Below are 20,938 nucleotides of genomic sequence, written 5' to 3' on the forward strand. Positions count from 1 at the left end.
AACAGCAACCTGTGGCCCATGGAGAAAAGCCAACACTCAGAGCTTTGTCTTGGTCTCTTCTAGGTCTCTCAAATCAAAGCAAAGCTTTGTTAAGACCTGGTGATAAAGCCCTAACCAAGAGTAGCTCCAGACTGGAGTTCCAGGCAGCAGAACACCACAGGTGTACTGTGCCCAACGCTAAACATCCTGCCAGACCATCAAGTTCACATCCAAGTAAAGACAATTGTTCTTTGAAGCAAAGACCATGGGATCAGCTCATTAGCAACAATTTCACATCTGTACCAATTAATGTAAAATAAACTACATTTTGTGAGTATCTGGACTAGAGCCACAATCTGATGACACGTAAGTGGCTGCACAGTACTTGTACAGTTCCAAGCAATTCCTTCAAAATACTTCCCTTTAAACACTTTTTTTTTGTTGTTTATTATAGTACTTGCTGTAGAGTTTACTTCTTTGATCTCTAAAGCATTTGGAAAACAGGGAAGTGACATTCGGTAAATTATGAATTGCAAAAAGAAGCACTTAGGAGTAGGTGTCTTGAACCCTGGGTCAAATGTGTGTTTGTTTCATGATACAAGAAATGCGACTCTAACAGAACATACAAACTTTCTTTGGCAACTTCAGAAACATGACTTCATCTTAAAAAGTATTTACTATGTAATAATTCTTCCATGGAAATTGTTGTTACTATGTGCCAAGACTTGAGTAATACATTTATATAGATGAATTCTGAAATCTCAAAATCAAACTGAAGAACAACTGGACAGATGTTTTTAGTGACACAGACTGGTTCACAACCACAACAGTCTCCAGCAGATGTGTATTCCCCAACTCAAAAACAGGCTAAGATCCCAATGTATCCAGCAAGCTATATGTATTTTTTGATAGTTACTGGTAAAACAATCCCCCACAGCACTATGGTAACAAGTTTTTAAACACAGAAACTGTTAAATCCTATTGGTGTAGATTTTTCTACCTAGCAAAAGGTAGAAACTCGTGACCAAGGAAACTTGGAACCAAGATATAATACATGGCATGTCCTTGCAAAACAATTTCAAACCAGCATGAGAACAGAACCAGATTCCACCTCTCCTCCTGTACAACATGAAATAATGCTATTGACTGCTAGAACCAGCCTTAAATACATCTACATATTACGTATCAATTATTTATTGACTATAATGCCCACTCTAAGATCCCTGAATAACTAAACGAAAAAAACCAATCACACACACAAAAATAAAATCCCCACATTACTACAGAGCAAATAAAAAACCTGAAAAGCTGAAGGTTATTTTGCATAAATAAAGACCTCAGTGCTACATAAGCAATAACTTGCACTCCTATTAATTACAGAGGCGGCTGCATTTTAACTTTTGAGGAATCTGACATCTATAAAACATAGAGGGAATCCTATCCAAGGGGAATGCGAAGAGAAGCAAGGAAAGAAAATTGCCTTCCTGCAGTTGAGGAGAAAGTAACATTTCATCTCAGCTCCTCATACTGCCAAGGAGTTCCCAGGTTCTGCACAGACAACAGAAAAGGTCAAAGAAGTAGAAGAGTTCAATGGTCTTGTAATGGTAAGAAGTCAATTCTTGCCTTCTTCTACAGCTAAAAACTTACCATAAAACCAAGTTTATTGCAAGAAAAATGACAGCCTCTTATGAGGATAAGAAATTATTAAATTAAAACCCACATTTTAAAAAGTTATTATTCCCCCACACTAAAATGACACATAAGTAGAACACGTTATGAAAGTAGAGAATACTTATAGCAAAAAAAGGAGAAAAATTCTATTGGAATTGAAACAAAATGCATATAGATTTAAATAACCAGATTTTAAACCACAGTCAGTATGTGGAGGAAATGCCTTTTACTTTGTAATTAATGGATCTTTTAAGTTTGTGTAATCCAGAAACTGAGCATTCAATTTTCCCTCTAATAGAAGTATGCTGGTTTTCAACCCGGTAGTAACCAAAGTTATACAGTAAGCTGTGGATCAGAAACCATCATTTTGTCCTGTAACACTATGTTTTATGAGGCAAGGTAATGCAGGACAAAATAATGGTTTCTGTGCTTTTACCTGTCCAAAAGACAAAATTTCATTGTGTCTCTTTACAAAAGGGAGAGGTATTTTAACTTGAGCATTTTCAAGGAAATGTTAGATGTCAGGAAGAACACCCTCCACATGATAGGTATTGCAACAAAGCAGATAGCTAAAAATCTGTTTTACAGAATCTGTAGAAGAAGGTGCTGTAAGAATTGGATCTTCCATTCTATCATCTTTTCCAGGATGAAAATGGGGACCTCACGTATATCGATGTTTCAGACTCACAGACAAAGGTTGTGAAAAATTTCTTCTCACAGAATGTGACCTCAATTCCTAAAGAGAGGGAAAAATGCCATGATGTTTCCTCTATTTCAAAGTGCATCCCATTTACTACATTAATAATGCTTCAACCAAAAGTCACAGGCCATTTTGATATTGCACTGGCTAGTTCAAGAAGGAAAATCAGATTTCCATTTTGTACATAGGCGAAGTCAATAACGGCAAGATACATCTTCCTTCATTTACAAGAATGGAATCTTGGAATAAGCTCAGAATTAACTTCGAAAAAACCCCAAACTTTTGTTCATTGATCATACAGCCTTAGTAAAGTATGTCAAGTTATTATAGCAATTGTATTATCTTTCTAATTGGGTAGGAAAAATTGTTTTAGAATATGTCACAGTGCAAAACTAGTCAACCAGTTCTATTTTTACTTTTGCATTCTCTGTAATGTAGATTAGAGCAAAGCATTACTATGGGAACTTGTAATAATGCTTGCTTTTTTTTTTTAGCACCTAAAACTCAGATTTTAAAAGCTGGAGCTGAATAACTGACAGCTGTCTTATTTGTAAACTAACAAACAGGCAACGGACTGTGATTAAGTAACTTGTCAATGGAGGCCACTGAGCTGCTGCCAAAAGGACAGCAAGACCCAGAAAACACCATCTGAGGTGCTGCCAAGAGCAGTTTTTAGCATTCTTCTACCATTCAGTTTATTCTTCCTAAGATCCAATTCTCTTACAGCCTCCCTTTGTATCTCAGCTGCTTTGTAGCTCATTTGTGGGACTCCCACCTGTTTTATTCTCTTTATTTAGCCAATCTGAATCCTTTTTTCCCATTCCTACTATGCCATATGACAGACTCAAACTACCTTTGTTTTCTAACCGGATCTTCTCAGCTCAGGCCTTTTCATCACTCTGTTTTGTTAAACTTACTCATCTTTTTCCCTCCCTTCTGGCTCTTTAATGTTGAGATTTCAGTTGCTTTGCATCATCTGCCAGCTCCACATCACGCTGGGCATTGCTTTCCTGAATTTTTAGGTTCCGCAGCCATCTAGCGCCGGTCTCCCTCCCCACTTCGGCTTTCGTTACACCAGCCTCACAGGGCCTTAGTCCCAACATATTTCCTCTACTCTTTGTTTTAACTCCTGGCAAACTTCTAATGTGTTTTTTTTTTTAAATCTGGGTATAAATCACACAGACAAGTCACACTTTGAACTGCAAACCTCTGCAAATCCCACGGCTGTTTAAAGTCTATCAAATAAGAAATGGACACGAACTTTAACATGTGGAAAACACGTATCCTTCCCTAGCTTTGTTTTATTAAAATACTGTTTTTTTAAAGACGTGCAAACAACTAAAAGCAGCACCTTTTTCTCAATAAAAAGCATGGGGAAGCACCTGCCAGAATAAACACAAACCACTGTAAAAATCACACAAAATATGGAGAAAAGAGGAAAAAGTTGAGTTGTCAATAAAGGAATAGAAACAGTTTCAGAAACAAAAAAAATCCCTCCCTGTTGAAGGACAATAATCCAAACACACACAGAACTTTGGAAGTTGAACTAGAAAATAAATAATGATGAAATTAATATACACAGGATTATCCCAGGAATTAATGACGTGGATTGTATGAAGTTTTCTTTTACATAAGAAAATTATTAGAAAAAGTACAGACATGCAGGAAGCAGCTAAGTCCTATTGCAGACTATGCTAAATTCTATCTGAGCACATTTTGTTACCAATTTGTAAGCAGCAAGCGTTGCAATGAAACAACTGACCTCAAGTTTCCCAAGAGGTGGCTGCTGGCTGGTATGGTGAGGATGGATCGCAGTCATATGGAAAGGACTGGACAAGGAAATCAGGACAGGTAGAGTAGAGCCGCCCAAATGGCTTAATAGTGAACGTTCCATAGTGTCTGTCAAGTAAAGAGAGAGAACATACAGATCACGGAAAGCAAAAGAAAACAAAAACACAACAAAACACTGAACTGGAATGAGAACAAACTACAAGAATGGAAAATGAGATTGTAAAGGGAAGATAGAAACAACGCAAGAAAAAAGAACACGCTATCTGCGCTTTACCATGTTAATATCCAATTAACAAATATGGTTTGGGTGGAGTTGTAAAGACCTCTTTTGCAGTGTCCCTGCTACAGCTAGGGACAGGGCCTTGTTATTCACATACGATAACAACCATAAGTTTATATTCCTGTTTCTGAGTCTGACTTTAAATAAAAGGTTTATTTTCTCTCTCAATTTCTCTTCATGGATCAATCAAAAAAATACTTACCTATACTGAAAACAGGTTGTAAGGTTTGTTTTGTTCCAGACAGATTATCATACAACAGCACACAGTACTAGTATAAAATGACTGTACTTTTCCCAAAATGATGACACCAAGACTTCCCCTTATAAAACCCATAGTCTATGCATATATACATGCACTTGTGTATATACAAACATGTACACAATTTTCAAGCAGCAGATACATTTGTTCAGGTATTTTAACAAGACTACACCCTGGAGACGGTATGTTTCCGCAGCTGGGGAGCAGGTGGCAATGACACAGTCACTTGCTCTTCTTTAAAGTCATTGTTGAGTGCTCAGCCACCATGACAGACACACTATAAGCCAATAATATTCATCGCACATGGAATAGAGTTGAAACTTTAACCTGGTATGTGAAAAGGTAAGGTGAAAAGTGGAAAGCAAGAATTACATTCCAGAACTACTAGTTACTACTGAATGAAGCTAACTAATAAATAAAAACCCAAATCTGACAAAAAACTATTTGGCATCATCTTGTAATGAATAAAATTATGAGAATTCAGCAAGTCTTTGTAAGGGCTTAAGTGTACCTGTGAATCTACTAGACACCCGAACAGAGCAGTTTCAATTATGGATAACAAAAGACTTCTAAGAAAACGGGTAAGAATGAGCAAGAATTCCTGTGCAGGAACGGACAGCATTAGCGATTTCATGCTCAGTTTCATCAAGTTTAAATCTGCACTGCTAACACAAGCCTTACTTCCACCATCCTACCCCAAACTTTTTGTATAGGTGCAAGAGTTTGTGCAGTTGCTTGACAAACTGGTCTGAGGAACTAATCTAAGTTTAAGTTGGCTCTTTTGAGGTGGTGGGAGTGGGGCTTCATCTTAACTACATCAGTTCCTGAGCTCCTTTATCGTATTGCCTCCCAAAAACCTCTACCAGCCCAGGAAATGGGTGGTATGGAAAGCAGAATGACTTGCTGGGTTACACCAGCTCTGGCTGTGTGTGAAATCACTAAGGCTATGAAGAAGCCTAGAAAACAATCAGGAGATAAGACAGTCTAAATTTGCAGATTCTTTTCTATGCCACAGCAACCAAACATGTTTTTACCATGCATGCACATATTCTGCTGTAAATGAACACATCACCGCTCAGCACAAGAAGAAACAACTTGATCTCTGCTATAATGCAAAGCATGGTGCTGTGGCAATTACTGCAGAAAATGAAGAGCTTATCGTGCTCTAGATGGACCTTGTAACTTACTTCATGTCAGCCTTGGTCCTAGGAAAGATAATAAAAGTCAAGCTTCAAGGTGAAAAAGCTTGTTTCTCTCTTTGATAAGAGTAAGTATGCGCTTGGTTTTGATTCTGAGACTACTATTACCATTTTTAATCTTTTCATACACTGTCAGAAAACGGAAAATAAACTGGATATTAAGATCACTGTGTTACATCAAGTCCCTTTTAAGTATTTCTTGAATCACTCAGGATTAGTATTCTCAAATTCATGCTCAGCTTCTGTTTTTTTAAAAGGAGCCTTCACATTTTATGCGAAGATGACATTTAATGTTACAGCCCCATCTACTGGAAATATTCAGTAATCTTTTTACACAATAGTCTGGGGAAAAAAAGATCCTTAAAGGAACTGTAAAAAAGATGGAAAAAAATACATGGAAAAGAGCCAATAATGTGGCTTTGATTCATTCACATTTAGCCTGTCAGTTGTAGTTGAGTAAGCACCTTTCACAGAAGAGTAAGTGCTGTAACATCAAGTCAAACTACTGATACCTTTAGTCCTTCGTTACTAGGCAAATCCTGGCTAATTGAGTTTAGACATTATTTCATATGTTAACAACCTTATTAATTTAGGCAAAAGGACCTTAAACTGGGACCTAAAAAGCCCCAATAACTTGGTGACATGGAAGAATTGCATTTTCGAATGGCCATTCAAAACTCAGAACTGGAGAGAAAAAACCATGCAGAGGTGGCAAACCGGGACAGTTTTTCATGGTCCATGTTCCAAAACGCCACGTCCCCACAACATGAGGTGCTTGTCTAAGGCTGCAAGCAATGAATTCAACTTCAAGATCCAGAAAGACAAAGATCCGTAACCACCATTTCAAATAACTGAACAAGGTTCACTGTTTTCTCTCAAAACATATTTTACATTTGCAGTTCTCTTTGTACCTCAAGCTTTAAAATAGCTTTTTTTTTTTAGTATCTCCAAATAGTTCCAAATTAGTAATAATTATTAGCTCTGTAACAAAGCTCGAAGTGAAGAAAAATCAGTTTCTCTGCAATGTTTCTGTGTTCCTTATTTATTAATCCATTAATAGAAGCCTTTTCCATCCCCACCGCTCTTCTCTGACTGTTCCCCCTCAAGAAGGGGACATTAAGGCTCCGGCGCGTATGTGACCTCCTGGTTTCATACTCACAGGTACAGGCATAGCTATGGCATTCTGGGCATAGGGCTGATACGGGGCTTGAACACCATGATCAGAATACAGCTAGGACACAAGAAAACAAGATACAAAAAATGAGCCCAGAAGCTTGTTCCACAGTTTTATGCTTTTGCAAATCCTTCACATGTATTTAGATTAGTTAAAACTTCAAAATATGGGCTGTGTTTATCTAAACTACTTCTTTTTTAACAATCAAATGTCAATATTTAATTCTAGGTTTTCCCTACCGTACCAAAGTTTGGTAAATCAGTTTATCTAGAGCAGTGTCAAAAAGCACTTTCCTTGTCAGAATTAGCATGCTTCTCTATTACAAATCCATTTCACTCAGCTCCAATTGGAAGTGTTTAAATGTATAGATTAGTACATCAAAATGCAATTTCCAGCATTATTGCTCTTACAAGATGTTTACATACAAATAATGCACAGGCTTTACTTTGAGTTTTACATCGCCTGAATTTCCACATACTTAAGTACCTGTGAACTGAGAGCATGTTACATCCCAATATTCCTTAACTAATTTCATGTTTTTTCTTAGTGCCCACAGATTTCAGATTTCACTGTATAAACTGATATGCGATTTATGAAACAAAAAGGGTAAAAGTAACATTTATAATAAGATTTATGACTACACAATAAATACTGAGATTTATGCACTTTAAAAAAATAGAAAAAAGCATTCAACAAGCAAAGATTTGTATTATTTAGAGAAATTGTATTACTCAGCTATGTCAGGATTTCCCACTTGAGATGCCAGAAATCCAAGTTTTGGAACTTTTCTTGTAGCAATAAAATACTCAAAGAATCCCAGAATGTGAGGGATTGGAAGGGACCTGGAAAGCTCATCCAGCGCAATCCCCCCATGGAGCAGGAACACCCAGATGAGGTTACACAGGAAGGTGTCCAGGCGGGTTGGAATGTCTGCAGAGAAGGAGACTCCACAACCCCCCTGGGCAGCCTGGGCCAGGCTCTGTCACCCTCACCAGGAACAAGTTTCTTCTCATATTTAAGTGGAACCTCTCGTGTTCCAGTTTGCAGCCATTGCCCCTTGTCCTGTCACTGGTTGTGACCGAGAAGAGCCTGGCTCCATCCTCCTGACACTCACGCTTTCCATATAGATCACCATTAATGAGGTCACCCCTCAGTCTCCTCTTGTCCAGCTCCAGAGCCCCAGCTCCCTCAGCCTTTCCTCACATGGGAGATGCTCCACTCCCTTCAGCATCTTTGTTGCCCTACGCTGGACTCTCTCCAGCAGTTCCCTGTCCTGCTGGAACTGAGGGGCCACAACTGGACACAATATTCCAGGTGTGGTCTCCCCAGGGCAGAGCAGAGGGGCAGGAGAACCTCTCTGACCATTCAATTTTTCCCCACCCAACTCTCCAGCCTGTCCAGGTCTCTGGATGGCAGCACAGCCTCTGGCGTGTCAGCCACTCCTCCCAGCTTGGTGTCATCAGCAAACTTGCTGACAGTCACTCTATTCCCTTGTCCAAATCATTGATGAATATATTAAATAATACAGGCCCCAGTACTGACCCCTGAGGCACTGCACTAGATCCAGGCCTCAACTGGACTCTGCCCCATTGACCACGACTCTCTGGCTTCTTCCCTTCAGCCAGTTCACAGTCCACCTCACTACCCGGTCATCCAGACCGCACTCCCCTCAGTTTAGCTGTGAGGATGCTGTGGGAGACTGTGTCAAATGCCTTACTCAAGTCAAGGTAGATCACGTCCACTGCTCTGCCATCATCCATCCACCTCGTTATGTCCTCATAAAAGTCAATGAGGTTGGTCAAGCACAACTTCCCCTTGGTGAAGCCATGCTGGCTGCCCCTAATGACCCTCCTATCCTTGATCTGCCTTGAGACGGCGCCAAGGATAAGTCGTTCCAGCAGTTTCCCAGGGATGGAGGTGAGGCTGACCAGTCTATAGTTACCCAGGTCCTCCTTCTTGCCCTTTTTGAAGACTGCAGTGACATTTGCTTTCCTCCAGTCCTCAGGCAACTCTCCCGTTTCCCAAGACTTGGCAAAGATGATGGAGAGTGGCCCAGCAATGACCTCACTCAGCTCCCTCAGCACCCGTGGGTGCATCCCATCCAGACCCATGGATTTAGGGATGTCCAGATTGCTTAACTACTTCCTCTTCAACTTTTGTAAAAATACTTGACTACTGTTCTAATTTTGGCATTCCTGTTAATGAGGAGTGAATTATCAAAGAGGAAAAGTACCAATTAATCCTAACACATTTTCAACGTTATAGTAAGTTTTTCTGTAGCCAATTATTTACTGTGATTTTTAATATCCAATTAAGAAGAAATAGCCTCACTGTACATTCAGAATCTCTTCAGGAACATTAGAAATGCTATTGATACAGAAGCAAAAAAACATAGAGAAAAATCCATTATTTAGTTATTCAACTACTCTTAATTAATTTTGATCTTCAGAATATTTAGGAACCAGCTTCTACTCACACTGAAGGATATCTGCTTCAGGAGACTGTTATGGCTGAGGTAGACTAATCCAGCATTTGAAAGAGTCTGATTCCCATTTTATTTCAATGTTATTTTCAAACCAAACAAACTGACTAGTCTCTATACTCTAAAATATTTCAGAATCAAAGCATCCTCCTAGAAAACTGCAAGAAATACTCTAGCTTGAGGACACCTGAAACAATTTAACAGCATCAGCGTGGGTGCGGGGTTAAGTACAGGCAACAGTTGACATAAGTGCTCTGAGCTGCCTGTGCTTAAACAAAAAGATTATGTTTTTCAATTGCAGACAAACACTTCAGTTTTAAGTAAATTTTTAGGAAAATACCTCAGGAACTGCAGCTTCCACCAGGACAAGAGTAGGTATGCAGCCACTGTCCTGGGTGATCCCTACCGGCTGATAAACGACTTCAGATGGTTGCAGATACAAGAATGAAGGTGAAGAGGCAGGAGACTGAAATAAACCACATTAATGTCATAAATGGTATGATTCATGCACTATGAACACTAAAGCTTATTTTACAGTCTTTGCTACTTATAAACAAAGATAAAGCTTTAAAAGGAAGTGTCAAATTCATCTTTGATAGCCTAAAGAATCTAAGTGAGGGGGTAGTGGGTAGAAAGGTCAGGTAGAAGGATAAAACAAAAATGTCCATTTTTCAGATTTATATATGTTTTGGAGAGCATTATTAGATAAATCCTTTATGAACTTTATGAAACTGACACTCTGAAGATCACAGACACATAACACAGCTTCATTTTCTTGTGCAAGAATGTTACATTAGAAATCGCGTATTTTTGTTTTAAAACAAACCCCACGTATTTCTCTAACTCAGCAGCAGACTGACATCTCTTAATAGAGTGGACCTGACCATAACTGGACAGGGCTGGCTGCTACCAAAGCAATAAGGACACATCATAACAGTTTGAGCTTCAGGTACATTGTCTTCCTTTTAGCTTCAACCTCTTCCAGTGCCTTGAGTGACACCATTTCCATATCAAGGTCCCCTGGTACAGAATCAAACCCAATAGTTTCTACTCCAAATTACTCAGGCATTTCAAATTTTTCCTCCTATTTCAAGGGTCTGGGTCTAACTCCAATGAAACATCACAGTTGGTATCAGTTAATGAACTAGTTAACACTCATTTTAACCATCAGGCAAAACATGGCAGTTTTTACCTGTTTCTGAGAACTTCCTATCTAATTTAATACAAACTTCTTGCCAGAGGAAGAGGGGAGGGCAAGATGCTTTCTTTGCATCAGATTGGCATTTGATGTTTCAGTACATGCTGTTTTATGCCTTCTATTGTATCAGTAAGTGTTGCAAATGCATTGCTAAAATATAGAAATTAATATTTATTTCAACAGTGTTTCAAATAGCGTGAAATTTTGCTGTTAGGTAAGTGCACCATACCTTTAAACTGGATGCAAACTAATGGTAAAGTGCTGCAACTCTGAACTGTATTTACCTGGGGAACAGACCACTGCCACTGGCTTGGAAGTAACTGGGTTGATGCCTAAATTCAAACAAAAAAAGATATTACTTAAGTGATAAAGAACATATGCACACACATACCAGAATTCTCAACATACTATAATCAAAGCCATCTCAAACTGATAATCAATTCTTAATTAAAATGAAGAAATATGATTTTCATATAAAGGGATATAATTATGATTTCAAATACACATTAAAACCACAGACATACTGCAGAAATCCAGTAGTGGGCCACAAGGGAGTGGAGAACAGACACATCAGGATGCTGAGAGAATTGGGTTTGTTCATCCATGAGAAGGATAAAGGTGGGAGGTTATAATTATTGTTGGCTACGACTAAATATGGGGCATAAATATGACTGAGCCATATTCTTGTGAGAGGTGTTCCAAGCACAAGAGTCAATGGACACAGGCTGGAGCACTGAAAATTCTAACTAGTGAAAAGGAAGAAAGTCTCATACCATGAGAAGGCACAAATATGGAAGAAGCTATCCAGAAAAGTTGTGGACTCTCCATCACTGGAGATACTTAGAATTCAACTGGAAAAATTCCTGAGAAGCCTGATCTAGCCAGCCCTGCACTGAGCAGGAGTTTGGCTTAGATTATCAAAGTTAAGGATGGTACCAAGCTAGTTGCCTAGCAACATCAAAGAAAACTGTCATTTATTACATTTCCATGTAGTTACGTAGGCAGAATAAGTCGTATTCTAGTAAAAAGCAAATGTTTGATGAAATTAAAATTTGTTTTATGGTTATTTTGAAGAGTCTTTTTACTTCCTAAGAACAGACATACCTGAGACAGTGCTGCAAGTAAAACTGCATAACTGAAAGGAACATGGACAGTCTGAAGCACAAACAGATACCTGATAGTGGTATGCAGGAGACTGATAAACTGGTTGAGCTACCATCATCGGTGAACTGGAAGCAGAGCGCAACTTGAAAAGAAAAATGGTACAAGTCTTAATGCAGCAATTTCATAAATTGCCACTTCTATTAAGAACAGTTCTAAAGTATTAAAATGCTGAACCACATCCCCTCCCTTTTGAAAATGGGTTTACCAAGTTTTAATACCAATAACTCCTTAGTAAAACTTCTACTGAGGCAGTGCCCACACTGATTATGAACTACAGGGCACATCAAACCAAAAGTCACCTGCAGAAGAACAATAAACTTAAGTAATATGAAAACAAACAAACAAACAACCCCACTGACCAACCACAAAATAAACAGACTAATCTAAGGAAGCTATTTAAACATCAAACACAAGGCACAGCCATAACACTGCACTCACCCTGGTACACAGAAAAGCATGTATACAAAAATAAATTACTTACTGGCAATGACTGTGAAACAGAAGCAACCTCAGGCATATCAAAATAAGCCACTCCATTATGGTAAATGTAAGGATATCCACTTGAAGTAGTTAAGTACATTGTACCAGCTTCTGGTACTACAGCAGAACCTAGAATTAATATTTTAAAGTTTACTTACCAGTAATTTTTTTTAGATGTGTAGGTCATATAGAAAACAAAAGATAACTTTTTAATGCAGTGGACGACCAGGCACATCTTGGTTAAAGACCTACAATCATAATGTCACTTACATAACAGGTAAATGTAAATAAAAATACATACCAGAACTTCGTATATGTTGTTTTCTTATTGCTGGGCCAATATCCAATTTCTTATCCCTATAATTAAGATTTTTAGCCTAGAATGAAGGAAAAAGACATTCAGTACGTTTATTTTCTACACATATCTAGGCACCCAAGAAACAAAAATCAGAAGTAGACAAGGTGCTTGTTTTACTCCCTCCAGCTTTTTATTTACATTGCATCTCAAAACCACCGAAAGCTACACTAATTCCTTTTCTATCCTAACCAGAGCTTCCACATCCACAAAATGAATCATTAGTCATTTCAAATATTACTTATTACCCATGGAACCTCTTGACTAAGAACTGATACCTATATCTGTCAGGAGTTTTTTTTTAGTTTTACTTTTCTCATGTGTTCACTGCTTTTATACTTTGGAAGGATGGGAAGAGGGAGCATTAGTATTTATAGCACATGACCATTCATTTCATACACAAATTATTAAAGCCTATAAACTCTCAGTTAAGATGTTAGAGAAAGACCAAAATGCTACTTGATCTTAAGATGAACATGAGATAGCAGATGCAAGGATGAAAAAGAAAATAGAACTGCAGAACACATAAATTCAAGCACTTCTAGTAGACAAATAATGCACTAGTATCATTGAATGAGACACCAGTAAGACCTCACACAGAGCAGCCTTTCAGCTACACCAGAGGCAAAAATCCTAAGCCAGTTCCCCAACGGTACTCAGTACCACTGATATTCTTCCTAGTTCACAGAAATAGAACAAAAAAATTAGGGTGGAGAAAAATATTTGACTCAAGAAGTTCCTGTCTGCATGCTATTCTGGCACCACATAACCATATTTCTTGAAAATACTCTTGAATTTTAATATATTATTTTCCAACCAACTTTCAGTATTTGATCATTTTAACCAGCTTTATGTTTGGGAGTGGGCAATTTCCAAGTCTTGGGTACTATTTCCTGCGTGGGTTCTGAGTCCCGTTCCCCCCCATTTTCACATGCCTGCAAAGATTCCGACTTCTCCAATACATTCCAACCAGAACATGAAGCACATATTTAAAACCAATACAAAACCACCCAAAGAGCTAACACAGCTGAAGAGGTAACCATGTCTCAAGGGAGGCTCTACAAGAAGCATCAAGAACAGTAATTAGCTAAAAGGAGAAGCAAAAATTACATAACATAAAGCAAGCTTCATTAGTTAAGACTCCAAGTGAATCTAATATTCCCAAAAATAATTACGTCAGCTCTGACAAACATATCAGAATAAAAGACAGCAGTTATCTTTCCCAACTCGCCATAAAATCTTTTTCTAGTAAAGCAAACAAAAGCAATTGTGAAGGATAAAGACTTTAGAGCTCTACATGTACTACAGACCACATATAGACTAGGAAAGTAAAGACTGTATGTCAAAGACAAGAGCTCTACTATGATCTGGAAACTCCCCTTCCCTAGTTCCAGCAGATCTCAGTATAAATCTTATCTTAGATCTCTCTAAGCCATCTTCTTAACTGAAGAGACCAAACTTAACAGATCTTCAAGTGCAAGCTGGCAAATTGAAGAGGACCAGACGACCATGGCTACTTAGTGTCTACTACATAATGAAGTATTTCATTTAAGAGATAATCATAATGGGGACTATCACTTACCTCTTGCAAAATCTTCTGCGCATCTTCTTGGGTTTCAAAAGTAACAAAGCCATACCTAAACAAAAAGAACAGATGCTGAACTTCTGCTATCCATATTTACATGCCTTGTACATTATTACTTGATGTATAGGACAAGTGACACCAAAAGGAAAACTAATGGAAAAAAAATAATAAATTGCAGAAATAAAGACTGTAGTAACAACTAACCTTAATTTAACATCCCTGTTACAGTCTGCTTATTAATATATTTAAGCATATGGTCATGTATTACTGCTCTGTGCAGTGAATGAGTAGCCCACATAGAGAGCTGTGCAAAACTCTCTGTATCGTCCTTGTTACTCAGCACAGCTCTTTAGTTCCTTCACTGCTATTAAACAAGCATTTTGCTTTGAAGCTCTCCTTGCTCATTACAGGTGTCCAAGATAAGACACTTGGGATATTTTTATTATACTGCACAGCACAGCTCCCACATACTTCAGTGACAACTGTGAACGCTCCACGCTTCCACAAGCGCTATCCACGATATTAAATCAAATGCTCAGAAAAAGCAGCAATGCAGAGATAGTGTTTATCTGCAAATTACTCATCATTCCGGAAATTACTAGCATCAAACAAGACTTTCGTGGTGATCAAGGTTGTTCTCATACTTTGTGACACAGTATGCCCCTTTATCCACAACTCCTCTAAATACTCCAACAAATCCAACAGGCTTTCTACACAGATTTATCCCCTATGTTCTTGTTCCAATAATCTTCACACAAAATCTCTGTTATTGCCATGCACTCCAGCACAACCAAGTATATCTCTCCTCTTCTTCCATCCTTAGGCTCCTTTCCACGTTGGCTTTCAGTAGTAGAAATAAATATGTTTAATCTATCTTTTTAGGATTATTATTGTCATAAATTATCATTGACATTAAAAAACCTGAAAGGACTATTGCTTTTTCCCTAGTTGCACACAGCTTCATCTTACAATAACAGAACTAGAGAGTTTGACAGTTATACTAATTACTGAGCCATTTATATGTAGATTCAAGGGCAAGAGCAGATTCTTGTGCACATGGAATAACTGGGAACAATGACATAAAATTAATACTCCAACTCCAAAAATTATAATCAAATTTACTATAGTCAGTCAGCTTTGTTATTTTCACTACCCACAATATGCTTATTCTACTATACCAACCCTTTTGATACTCCAGCTCTGTCATTTACTATCTTCACTTCTTTCACACTGCCATACTGAGCAAAAAACTTCCTCAGATCACTTTCTTTAGTCTAGTATGGTAAATCAAGAGAGGAGACAAGAAAAATTGGTTTTCATAGTTATTCAATGAATATTTACCATAAGACTTTTAATGGATAGTTTGCTACAATCTAATTATAACCCTGGAGAGGAAGAGAGAATGAGCACGTATGAGCCTCACAGCAAGAGAATGGCATCTGTTTAATTGCTGCATTTTCATATTCAGCAATAATGCTAGAAAGCCACTAATCAACATTCAAATTCCTCTTTTAGTGGGATTTGTGTCAGACCACTGAAGCAGGTTTACTAGATTTGAATTTTAGTTTCTGTGAATTACACATTAGAGCACTGTTTGCAATATGAAACATCACTGCAATGTTTTCAGACTTCAAAATGGCAGTTTGTGGGACTTGCACAGGTCAAATATGTAAAAACCTTCCACTAAACTACAAAAACAAGAATTTTGGCCATAAGATTCCCAATAATAAACAATCCAAGACTGACATATATCTCCGATGACCACAAATTTATCAACAGTCATAGGAAATGGAATAGTAGCTCAAGTGTCTACAGAGGTTTTCTCTCTTCTATTTCCTTTCCCAACAAAATCCATCTTTTTTATACTTACAAACACAATCCCTCTGTTGTTGAAATTAAGATTCACAATTTATTTTGACCTACCAGTGACTGAACCAAAGAGTCAAGGGATGCTTCACAAAGAACAATAAGTATGACAATTAACAAGAATACTGGTATGGTATGTTATGCAGAGAAGTGTGTTAAGCTTTGAAACCACAGTGAAGAAAGAACAGCATGAGACAGGTCTTTTTACAGCCCTAGGAATTTGCTTACTACTAATGCAAAAAGCTACTGTGCCTTTTTGCTAAAGCCCAAATATTGAAGATACTGCACAACATCTCCCCAATTATGAACAGCTCCATCCAGATTATCTCAGGCGAATGAGCCAGAAGATGCTGGAATTCCTTGTATTTATTATGCAAAATAGCCTGAGTGAATTGTCCTTCTTCTTCCTCTTCATCTGAGTCAGTGCTCAAGAGGTCCTCAGCCTTGGAGGATTAAGGCAGAAGAGATACTATTGGGAACAAAAACAGCTAAGCAGACCGAGAATGCTTCATGGGAGCCAGTGACTTAACTCATCCTCTAAAGGGGTAAGACAGAAAAATTACACCAAGTGTTATACAAATGAAAAAACCTTCTACATACTTTTCTACCATAAGCTCAGCTGATTACAAAAGTCACCTTCTTAGAAAATTCTGAAGAACCAGTATGGCAAAAGCTTCTAGCAGCCAGGTGTACAAAGAGCCAAGCTTTAATCTCTACTATTGATTTGAACATTATAGTGAAGGACACTTATCACCTAACCAAATGCACACATGATTATATGGCACTGGCATTTTCTTACTGATTTTTATAGGGTTATAAGTCACCATTAGTAGCAAAATGAGGAAGAAATACCTTAAAACCAATTCCTCCTACAAAGATGCGGTTTGGAGTAATTCTTCCAACCCCTGGAACACTGATCAGATTATTTAACGGCACTGGTGACACAGCGTTTGGAGATGAAGATAAAGATTCTGTTTGCATCTGATTTGTGGTCTGCTGATCGAAAGAAAATATTGTCAATATCTTGCATGTTATAAGCTATTAAATGAAAAAAAAAAAAATTCTCAACAGAAAATACATATGGAATTTTTTGGGAGGCTCAGCAAATGCTGAACAACGGAATGTGTACCACATCTTTTTATTCAGAATGCAGTTCAAAATATTTCATCATAAGCTTAGTTTTAAGCCATCCAGTAAGTTACTGAACAGGGAATACACTACGGTCTGAAGTTTGGCTTCTATTTTAATACCTTTCTGAATCAGACATTTGGGGCCTAAGCCCCAAATCATAGTTTTTCTTTTTGGACAGCACCTTACTGCATGCATTCCAAATTATTAATTCTATTTCAGAGCTTAATTTATACCTGTTAGAAGCTCCTTAGTTTAGTCTATATAAAGTACCTTTTCAACTCAACCTGCACTCTCACGCACATCTACAAAACTCTGTGCGACAGCTTCTGCTTGAGTTTCTAAACGCTGAGCACACACCACACAAAATCAACAAGCCCATTTCTTTTAATTCAACACTCCCTTGGCCCACAAACAGAGCACACAGCGATCCTACCAGAAATTCTCTGCAAGACAACCACTAGATCGCTCCTGCCCCAGTAAAGGAGGGGAATGCAGTACAGGGGGAACATCATAGAAACTATTATTTATTATAGCGAAGTCTGCCTGATGTTTTAACTTTTACCATGCTTACACCTGTAAACTGTGAGACAATCCAGGCTTGGATCCCACTAGAAACCCTTTTCAGCCTGGGCTTTTGTGCCCTGACAGTACCACTGAGGAAAGAGCCCCAAGTGAAAGACAAACACCTGCTGCAGGTAACAAAACTAATTGTCAGCAGGGTAGTGAAAACTTTAAGTAGGAAACTCAGCCTCCAACCTTTCATTAAAAAAAAATATGTGTTTTTTCTTACCATTGCACAACCCTTACAATTTACAAGCATATTTTTAAAATAGCTCCTGTATCCGGTAGAAAGTTCTTTCACTTCCTGCGGTATCCGTATCTTCTAGCTTCTCAAAAACTAGAGCAGAAAATTAAGTGCTCTTGAACAGTCCTCCTCAAAGAATCGCCCTTTCATCTACACCATGTGTTTTACATCCTGATTTTGCCTCTCTCTTATCCACAGGATAGTATTCTGTCCACACGGACAGCATTTTCTCATATTGGCCCTTAAGCATTCCCAGGCGAAAACAAATTCCTTATCTTTGGGAGAATACATAAAAATGAAGACTGACAAAGTGCAGTGAGGAATGGAAGATCCATAATGAAGAACATGAGGAGGAAAGCTGTCTTTCTGTTTGCCCTGCAAGCCCTGTTTTGGATACCTTAAAGACAATAAATCTGGCTTAGCCCACGCCTTTTTAGTTTTAAGGAAGACAAAAACCCTCTCCAAATTTACTAAACCATACAGATTTTCGGCTGAAGAAAAACCGAAGCCTTTAACCTGACCTATTGAGGAGAAAGTGTCCATTCCTCCTCCTGGGAACACTACCCTGGAATAGCTGCTAACCTGAAAAAAACCACCAAATGCTCGCAGGCCAAAAACAATCATTATCCCTACAGTCCCATAGACTTGAGGAGGAGGAGAGTTTTCTGCCGAGAACAACTTTTGGAGGCTGATGGAACAGGTTACCTCTTCATCTCTCACAGCAAACAAAATATCCTATTCATATAATCATCTGACCATTGTGTACTGCACTGAAATACCTGAATTTAACTATAAAGTCACCACTAACAGTCGACTCCACAGCCAATATATATTTCTTACCTCAAAGATCTCAAATTTCATTTTCTCCACACAAGTTTAAAGAGTTATTTAAAAGTCTATTTAACAGTCTTATTTAAAAAAAACAAAACAACAACAAAAAACACACCCAAACCCCAACCACCCAAACCCCAAGTGGAATGAGAAACTGAACACACAACTTGTGAACTCACAACATAGTAAACCCCAATAAATTTTAAAACATTGAAATCTGTATTCTGATATCTATCTCAACATTGTTTCCCCTCTTTAATGCGTGTAGCAGTGAGAAAAAGAGTATTTACAAAAACCTCAAAGTATGTGCTAACTGCATGTCACTTGCCTAACCATTTGTGTTTCTACAGGCTTTTAAACTCACTTTTAATCATTTTTCTTTAATGAACAGTATGGATATATATATTCATCAGTATTTTTAATGTGGTATTTACCATGCTTGACAACCGCTCTTTACCACAATTGATGGTTTTTCATCTTTATGGTGAACACATCCACCGCCAACCAACCAAACACTACAAAGGCCTGAGGATTAAGCCCACCTTACAAACAACCAACTTTTTACAGTTCTGCAAGGTCAAAAATGAGTCCCCCCTGTTTCCCAGGGTGATGCGCGGCCGCAGCCCCACGCCCAAGGGAGCGCGTTACCACAGAAAATGGCCGCACCGGGGAGGGGGGCGGGGGGTGAGGCCGCAACCGCCCGCCCGGGCCGCTGCGGCGGGAAGGCCGCGCTCTCCGCGCCGCCGCTCTCCCCGCAGCGACTCCCCGGGAGGCGTCCCGGCCCCCCCCGCGTTCCTCACCGCGCCGTCGGGCTCCGTGTGTCCGTCGCAGCCGGGCTCCATCTGTCCCGTCGCCGCCACCGCCTCAACGCGGGCACGTTGCCGGCACGCGCCCCGCGGCCCCGCCTCACGGCCGGCGGGCACCGGCAACGGCCGGCGGTGCTGAGGGGAGGCGGGCGGGGGTCTGTGCCGGGGCCCGCCCCCGGGAGGCTGGCGGTTCTGCCCCTTCCTCCAACTCTGCCCTCACCGCCTTAAGAGGTAAGGTGGCGAATTCGCGCCGTGGTTTTATCCCCTCAGGCAGGGAGTTAAATCACAGAATCCCAGGATGTCAGGGGTTGGGAGGGACATGGAAAGCTCATCCAGTGCAATCTCCCCATGGAGCAGGAACACCCAGATGAGGTTACACAGGAAGGTGTCCAGGCGGGTTGGAATGTCTGCAGAGAAGGAGACTCCACAACCTCCCTGGGCAGCCTGGGCCAGGCTCTGGCACCCTCACCAAGAACAAGTTTCTTCTCAAATTTAAGTGGAACCTCCTGTGTTCCCGTTTGCACCCATTGCCCCTTGTCCTATCACTGGTTGTCACCGAGAAGAGCCTGGCTCCATCCTCCTGACACTCCCCCTTTCCATATTGATCCCCAGGAATGAGTCACCTCTCAGTCTCTTTCTCTAAATGGGTCCCTGCATGTCACCTGAGCTGTGGCCTTGGTGGGATTTCGATTAGTAAGTACTCTTTGTAGTTTCTCACTACCAACTGTGTGTTATTAGTGATTTTATGTGGAACAGGTCTTTGTCTATTTATGCTTTTATCATAATTTTAGTCAGTGCAGCACTTCAAGTCAACCTGGTACTGAAAACTAATATTCTATGATTTCTACTTCAACCTGAGGAATACTTTTACAACTTTAAGTTTTCTTATATTGATTTTACTCTCTGCTGTCTTAGCTCCACGTTTCTGGCAGTTTGACCAAGCAGATACGTCAGTCAGCATCCACGTGTGTGTCTTATTTTAAAGCCAGAAGTGAGCACTCTGATCTAATTTGTTCATTGCAAATTGAAAAAATAGTACTGATGGCCTTTTGAGCCATCCGATTCATTGGCCACGATAAATCTAAAGAGTACACAACACAGTAAATCCATTATTAATGAGGACTTGTACTAACCTTATCTTATATTTTCATAACGAGGGAAGTTGCTGTGTAACTCCAGACA

At 39.2% G+C, this 20,938-nt stretch overlaps 1 protein-coding gene across 1 annotated transcript; it reads right to left on the bottom strand.

Moving 5' to 3' along the window:
- Positions 1–410: 410 nt before the first annotated feature.
- Positions 411–19,957, bottom strand: BOLL (boule homolog, RNA binding protein). Its single transcript, XM_065069974.1, has 12 exons — positions 19,751–19,957; positions 17,036–17,176; positions 15,500–15,591; positions 14,315–14,369; positions 12,679–12,754; positions 12,379–12,506; positions 11,908–11,979; positions 11,018–11,065; positions 9,876–10,001; positions 7,039–7,110; positions 4,113–4,249; positions 411–2,386 (listed from the first exon to the last, which is right to left on the bottom strand). Exons 1-11 carry the CDS (start codon positions 19,790–19,792, stop codon positions 4,226–4,228), a joined length of 876 nt encoding a protein of 291 aa, XP_064926046.1. The 5' UTR covers positions 19,793–19,957; the 3' UTR covers positions 411–2,386; positions 4,113–4,225.
- Between the last annotated feature and the right edge of the window lie 981 nt (positions 19,958–20,938).

Source organism: Columba livia, chromosome 7 (assembly GCF_036013475.1).
Source record: "Columba livia isolate bColLiv1 breed racing homer chromosome 7, bColLiv1.pat.W.v2, whole genome shotgun sequence".
Taxonomy (NCBI): domain Eukaryota; kingdom Metazoa; phylum Chordata; class Aves; order Columbiformes; family Columbidae; genus Columba; species Columba livia.

What these genes read in the sequence shown, in the direction of transcription:
- BOLL (XM_065069974.1), bottom strand. Translation starts at nt 19,792, where the DNA reads ATGGAGCCCGGCTGCGACGGACACACGGAGCCCGACGGCGCG. An exon ending in TAGGAGGAATTGGTTTTAAG is followed by an intron (nt 15,592 to 17,035) that starts GTATTTCTTCCT and finishes TTACCATACTAG; the next exon opens with ACTAAAGAAAGTGATCTGAG. An exon ending in TGGAAGCTGCAGTTCCTGAG is followed by an intron (nt 7,111 to 9,875) that starts GTATTTTCCTAA and finishes CTTGTGTCCTAG; the next exon opens with CTGTATTCTGATCATGGTGT.